Source organism: Dipodomys ordii, unplaced genomic scaffold, assembly GCF_000151885.1.
Source record: "Dipodomys ordii isolate 6190 unplaced genomic scaffold, Dord_2.0 Scaffold71, whole genome shotgun sequence".
Taxonomy (NCBI): Eukaryota; Metazoa; Chordata; class Mammalia; order Rodentia; family Heteromyidae; genus Dipodomys; species Dipodomys ordii.
The window spans coordinates 3,378,365-3,385,215 of NW_012267287.1; the positions used below are offsets into that span (position 1 = coordinate 3,378,365).

Here is a 6,851-nt window from a genome sequence, read left to right on the forward strand (position 1 = left end):
AGCTGCCCGGCTGGCACAGAATCCCCTGCAAGGCCACAAGGGTGGGCTGTTGAGAGGGGCGGGGCTCACTGTCAGCTGTGGACTCCCTGCCCCTGCCCCTGCCTGCCCTCTGTGTGCTTGGGGCTCCGGCAGAGACACTGGCTGTCTCCCGGGACCCTGTTCCCAGCCCTCTGACCAACACGGGTGCCTCATCATGGGGCTCCCCCAGAATAAGCCTCACCAAACGTGGGGCTGACAGGGAGACCCCAGGGGCAGGCGGAACAGCAGGCAGACGAGGATGAGATCTGTGCAGCACATTGCAGAGCCAGAGCAGCGCCTCAGGGCCTTGGACGGCTCCTGTTTGAATCACTGCTGCCGAGAGAACCATCGGGTCTGGAGGCAGAGGGACAGGAGATAAACAGCCTTCCTAACCACCAGCCTGCGCGGCGGCAGATGAGGTTCTTCACCTTCTAACCATCTTCTTCTGCCCAAGGGAGAAGCTTCTGTGTGATTCCCCCACAAGGGAAGGTAGGTGGTCCCAGTGGTCCAGTGTTTCTGGGCTCTTCTAAAGGGAGGGCTGTGGCTTTCTTCTTTCATTCTTGCGGAGTGGCAGCCCGGGATCTAAAGAAGACATTAAGTGACAAAGGTCCTGGTTTTGTTGTGCTCAGCATTTCTGTCCAGAACCCTCCCAGGAATGACCTCCCACCGCCAGTACTGGGGCACATTCCTAGCGACCTTTAGTGTATACTCAGTGTATAGAAGACAGGCTCAGTGGACAGTTAATCCCCAAGAGATAAGGCTGGCTGGAGCAAGGGGAAACTTCTGAGGACTGGGTCTCCAAAGCAGGAAGGGAGGGGGCGTTTCATACTGAGCTAGCTCCCTGTCCGCAGTGACAATAACTAGCTCACGTGCAGTGGGTATCACAGGGATGCCAGCGGCATCACTCTGCCCTCTAGTGACCACAGGCAGCATGTCTAGAGAGCTTACAAATACTGAGTGTTGCTATTGTCACCAGTGCCAGGGTGGAGCCTGATGTGCAGGCCTGTGGGTGACCACTGAGTGGACCACCCAGGAAAGCCTCCAATGACTCCTGAGATTCCCCAGGGCAAAGACACTGAAGCAGTGTCACTGCAGGCTCCATGACTCCCTTTGAACTGGGAAGAAGTGGCTCAGGGCTCTCCCTTCCCCGAAGCCAACCATCAGACCTCAGGCTGTCACTTCCATCTCCTATAATCCGGCTTTAGTTTTATTTAAAAAGTTTTAAAATTTGGTTTGCTTCACTGACCTCCGTGTGTTTTGTATGTTGGTCCCTCTCCCTGGAGCGCTCCAGGGAGTGTTGGAGGCTGTGGCTCAGTTGGTAGAGTCCTAGCCAATGAATGAAAGCATCAGGTATTGAGTTTGAGTTCTGGTCTTGGGCCTAAAAAAAAGAAAAGAAGAAAAGAAGGAACAAATGTGCATATGAATGAAGCTGTTCAGGCGAGCTAAAAGCAAAGACTTGAGCCAGCCTGCTGGGCTCCACTCTGCCTCTGCTCCCTGCAGGCTGTGTGATCACAGGCAGTTGACTTAACTTCTCTGGCCCTAGAGGAGCATGCAGGTTGCTGTCTGTCCATTTCCATCAAGCAGTAATTGTGTCTCCAGCTGACTTTACACTTGGAAGAATATCAGAAGCGAAAACATCAGGGATTGTTGCACTGGGTTGACTTCAGGACGCCCTGGAGCCTCTGCTCCTTTGTCTGGCCTGCTTTCCCACCTGTGGCAGGAAGTGAGCCTGTGGAGAGGGGAACTGGCCAGGCTTGGGGACAAGAAGACAGCGAAGCAGTACAGAGAGCGCCCGGGCCATCTGTATTCATGGGATAGTCTCACCTCACTGGATCTGTGAAGACATGTTTGGGGCTTTTCTGTCTACCTTTAGTTTTTCATTTCTGTTTCCTAGAATTTTCTGGTGGTGTTTTATGACAGCAGAAGCCCATGGTGGATGGGAGCTGAGCACTGGCCTGGCTCAGCTCTGCAGGTAGCTCAGAAGGACTCAGAGAAAAGATGAAAACCACGATTTCTAAAGGCCTGGAAGCTTCCATGTGGCACCCTTCAGAATTCCTTGCCAGCCTCCCCTAAACCCAGCCACCAGCCTCTGTGACGGGCACCTCACTGAAGGTCTGGGCTGGCCTTCCTTGCCCCCTTCCCTGCCCCACGTGCAGCTAGCCCGTGAGTCTGGTATCTTCTTTCTGATTCCTCTCCATCCCTTACCTCTTGCCTGCCTGGTCTCCCAGCCTCCATGCTCGTAAACCAGGGTCACCTCTCTCACTTCTTGCTAGCTGCGTTCCTCCACAGCAATCCGCTGCGGATTCAACCCCAGCGCTGCTTCCACTACAGGATCGGGCCCACTGCTGTTGAGGGCTGGTCAGGTTATCAGACCCAATAAGCCTTGGTGCAACTACAGGCAGGGGTACTCTCCTTCCCACATCACAAATGAGAAGACAGAGGCTGGCTCAAAGAGGGCAGTGGCCTGTCTGAGGTTCCCCAGCTAGGATACAGCAGGAAAGAGGCAGGTGTATCAGCTGCTCAAGCCCCTGCTCTTTCCCATTACCAAGCTGTTAGAGAGCCCAGGATCGAGTCTAGAGGTCATGAATGTCACCTACAGCTACTGCCAGTGCTGGCGCTGGTGCATCAGCCCGGGCCTCCCTCGCATCCAGTGTAACAGGAGTCTGTCCAGACCAGGTCCTCCAGAAAGTTTCCCCACCCCCTTCCGCCTAAGGGTCCCCAGCTCAAACGCTCCCTGCTGGTCATTTCAGGTACTCTTTCTGGAGAGCTAAAGAGGAGTTAGGCTCTGCTCTAGAAGCCCACTTTAGAGAAGGAAAAGTGAGCAACAGCTCACATAAACATGGCTCCAAGAGTAAGGGAGCTTAAGAGGGGCAGAGGGAGCTTGAACACATGTGATCTGGGCCTGGGAGTGGATGTCTAGCGGCATTCCGACACACTGCTCTTTCTCTCTCCCTTGCTAGGAAGGCACAGCCCCCTGTGAAGAACATCATCCCATGCTGTTGGTGACAATGGGCTGGGAAGGTGGCTCAGTAGTAGAGCGCTTGCCTTGCATGCATGAGGCCCTGGGTTCGATTCCCCAGCACCACATAAGCAAAAGAAAAAAAAGCCAGAAGTAGTGCTGTGGCTCAAGTGGTAGAGCGCTAGCCTTGAGCTGAAAAGCTGAGGGACAGCGCCCAGGCCCAGAGTTCAGGCCCCACAACCGGACCCCCCCCCCAAAAAAAAAGTTGGTGACAATGCCTTCTGCACACACATGCATCCACACCTTCCCTCTGCAAGGGTGTGGCTTTCCAACCTCTTTCCATGTGAAGGTCCCAAGTGAGCACCACTGCCACCCCTAGACTTGTCCCCTGCCCAGCAGGATGAGTAGCCAAGAAGCATAGTCCCCACACAGACCACCGTGTGCCTGGTGCCATGGACTCCTATCTACTCATAAACCTCATGGAAAGATTCTGCGTGTTACCACACTCTGGGCTGTAAAATGTATCTTAAAATTAAAGTAAAAACCATAACATAGCCGGACACCTGTGGCTCACGCCTGTCATCCTAGCTACTCAGGAGGCTGAGATCTGAGGATCGCAGTTCAAAGCCAGCCCAGGCAAGAAAAGTATGTGAGACTCTTATTTCCAATTAACCACCAGAAAACTGGAAGTGGCACTGTGGCTCAAGTGGTACAGTGCTTACCTGGAGCTGAAGAGCTCAGGGATAGCGCCCAGGCCCAGAGTTCAAGCCCTATGACCAACAACAACAATGAAAAATACCATGTCTGTTCTCAGTTCAAAATAGAACTAAACTAAAAATCAAGAAAGGAAATCTCACATACTGATGTTTCTTGCATTTATATTTTCATGACCAAATGCCTAAGGTGAACAACTAAAGGGGCCTTTGCACATGCTGCTCTGCCCCCTTATCCTTTTTATGCTCTAGGCACAGATGATGCCACCTGCCAGAGGCCCTCTCCACCCTAGACCATCTTAGGTGCGAAACAATGTAAAGCTGTCAGCTGGGAGAGGAGGTGCGATGGTGTAGTGGTTGGTAGCTACGTGCTGGAGTGGCCTTCAAGGCATGCAGGGAACCTCTGGCTAGGTGACAAGCCAATGACACTGTCTCTATGCTCACATATGGCCGAGCTGGAGGATGTGGGACTGGTCTCAGGAATCACCAGTTCAGGGCATGTTGGCTGTGGCCCAGGAGCATGGGGATGAGAGAACCTCTGGCAGGGTGCCGAGGGTTAGAGCCAGAGTTGAGGCTCCCAGAACAGGGTTTCCAGCCTCCATGGAGCCAAGGACCTAGGAAGAAAAAAAGAGAGATCAAAGTCTCTTCCTCAGAAAAGGCCTCATTGGCCATGTGAGCCTAGCAAGAACAAAAGGAATGTGCTCTTTATGTGTGTGGTTAGATGGATGGCTCTCAAGGGTGCCACGCTCAAGGGTGTGCATTTTAGCTGGGTAGGGTGCTTCAAGCCTGCAACCCTCACTACTTGGATGGTAGAGAGGGGGGGATTGTGGTTCGAGACCATTCTAGACAAAAAGTAAATGAGACTTCATCTTAGCTTGTGGCTGGGGCATAGTGATGCCTGCCTGTCATCTCCAGCAACATGGGAAAGTACAAATAGGAAGATTGCAGCCCAGTCTGGCCTAGGCATAAAGCAAGACTCTACCTTGAAAACAACCAATGCAAAAAGAGGCTGGAGGGGTAGCTTAAGTAAAGGTCAAGCCCCAGTACCGAAAAGAGGGAGGGGGGAGAAAAGAAAGGAGAAAGGAAGGAGGGAAAGGAAGAAAGAAAATAACAAAGGATAAAAAGAGAAGTATACGTATTATATACTGCCATTTTTTAATGGTACCGGTCCTAGGGCTTGAACTCAGGGTCTTGGGCACTGTCTCTGAGCTTCTTTATGTATTTTACCACTTGAAGCACAGTTCTACTTTCAGCCCATCTTTTTGGTAGTTTATTGGAGATTAGAATCTCATGGGCTTTCCTGCCCAAGGATAGCTTCAAACCAGGATCCTCAGATCTAGACTCCTGAGAGGTGTGAACAACCAGAGCCTGGTCATTCTCTTAAGATAGTCTCATTCTAATCTCAATTTGACCTCTATGAAGTGGCATAGTAGTCAGCCACTCTGACCTTAAACTTGAGCTCTTCCTGAATCTTCTGAGTGGTAGAATTATAGCTGCGTTCAACCACACCTGTTTCCTATAGCCCCATTTATAGAGTATTCTTCTTTTGAGGAATTCTTACCTTGAGGAATTGACAATGCAACCACTGCTTTCAAACAGCTTGCACAGGACTTCTCATAAGGCCCAGTGAATTCTAGATGATCTTATTGAGGGGAGACTACTTCCTCTGGTGGTCAGTAGAAGGTCTGTGATTGGTGCACTTTCATTTGTATGAAGGCCTGTGATTGGTGTGAATACCATCACCCAACTCCTTCATTGCTAGGTAAACAGATTACAACACCTTTTCTAAGAACCTCAAAGATGTGTCCAGACACAAAATAATAACTACATAAACTAAGTGCTTCTTCGATGTTACTATCTAAAATTCATGTCAAAGTTTGTATATGCAAGAGACTTGTGGACAGGGTGAAAGAACAAAATCCTAATAACATTCTTTCACACAAATGGCCTCTCCACTGATACATCGATGTTACAGTAGCTGAGGTTAGTTTTTCACATCAGGCACAGATGGTACTTCCAAGCTAGCTTTATCTCACTCCCAAGATATGAACAACATGCCTATTTTAAAGCAAATTGGGACATAACTGAAATATTTCTCAGGAAAGTTTTTCCAGTAAAACTAAAAACCTTATCTAGTACTTCAGTTACAGACCCAGCAAGGATAACGATACAGACTTGTTCCCTACGGATAAACCAAAACTACGGGGTTATGTTGCCAAATACAACTTCATAATTCATTGTAAACAACAACAACAACAAAAAAATCAACGTTTCCTTGGAATTCGTCTAATTTTCTTTCATTTACAATCCACGCTATGGAAAGTTAAAAAGACTGCTACATAATGAACCCTTTTTACTGTAAAAGTAGGCTATAGAAGACAGAATCACAATTATGATTAATAAGGCTTTAATGGCTTGGTAATTTTTCTCACAGTAATAAATATATAAATCTTGAAAAGATAACACTGTTAGTTGAGTAGGAAAATCCGCAAAGAACAGCGCTATTGTAGAGGACAAGTTCATTCATGTGGCTTCCCATCCCCCACCCAGCAGCCTTCAAGTTAGAATTGGAAGACCGCACTTTGTATCAGGATCAAGGAAGCGAAGTGGTCTGCAGAAAATGAATTAAAATTCCATACGGCAACATCATATATGAAGTAATACGATCTTCAATTAATGCTTCAGGCTCTTGTTGGGGGTTCTCGTGCAGTTTAACTCAGAGTTGGGGTCTGTCGTTGCAACCCGGGAAGTGGTCTTCGGTCCGAAACAGGGCGGGTGGCTCATAGGCCGCGTGCTGAGGCCGGGCGGGGGACGCCCGGTTAAAGAGGGCGGGCACGTGCATGGCGTGCAGAAGCTTCGTGAAGGCCTTGGGGAAGGCGCCCAGGTCGGCCTCCGCCTTGGCCACGTGCTCCTCCATGCGGGCCACGCTGCGGCCCACCATCCTCACGAAGGCCTCGAGCTTGTCGATCCGGCCGTAGACGCGCCGCATCTCCGCGGCCCTGGCGTGGATGCGCGGCACGCCCTCGCTCACCACGTGCGACGAGTCGCCGCGGATCATGTCCAGCATGCCCGCGAACTCGTCCACTCTGGAGAGCAGGTCTTCGAGGCTGGCGTCCAGGGCCTCCACCTCGGGCCGCGCGCCGGCGCCGGCGCCGGGCAGC

The 6,851-nt window shown here is 50.7% G+C and overlaps 1 protein-coding gene across 1 annotated transcript; it reads right to left on the bottom strand.

The window, feature by feature from the left end:
* Positions 1-6,080: 6,080 nt before the first annotated feature.
* Bloc1s4 (biogenesis of lysosomal organelles complex-1, subunit 4, cappuccino) lies at positions 6,081-6,850 on the bottom strand (the record flags this gene model as incomplete). The annotated part of the gene is made up of 1 exon (XM_013023896.1): positions 6,081-6,850. A coding segment is annotated over one exon (444 nt), but the record flags the coding sequence as incomplete, so codon positions are not given.
* Position 6,851: the final 1 nt, after the last annotated feature.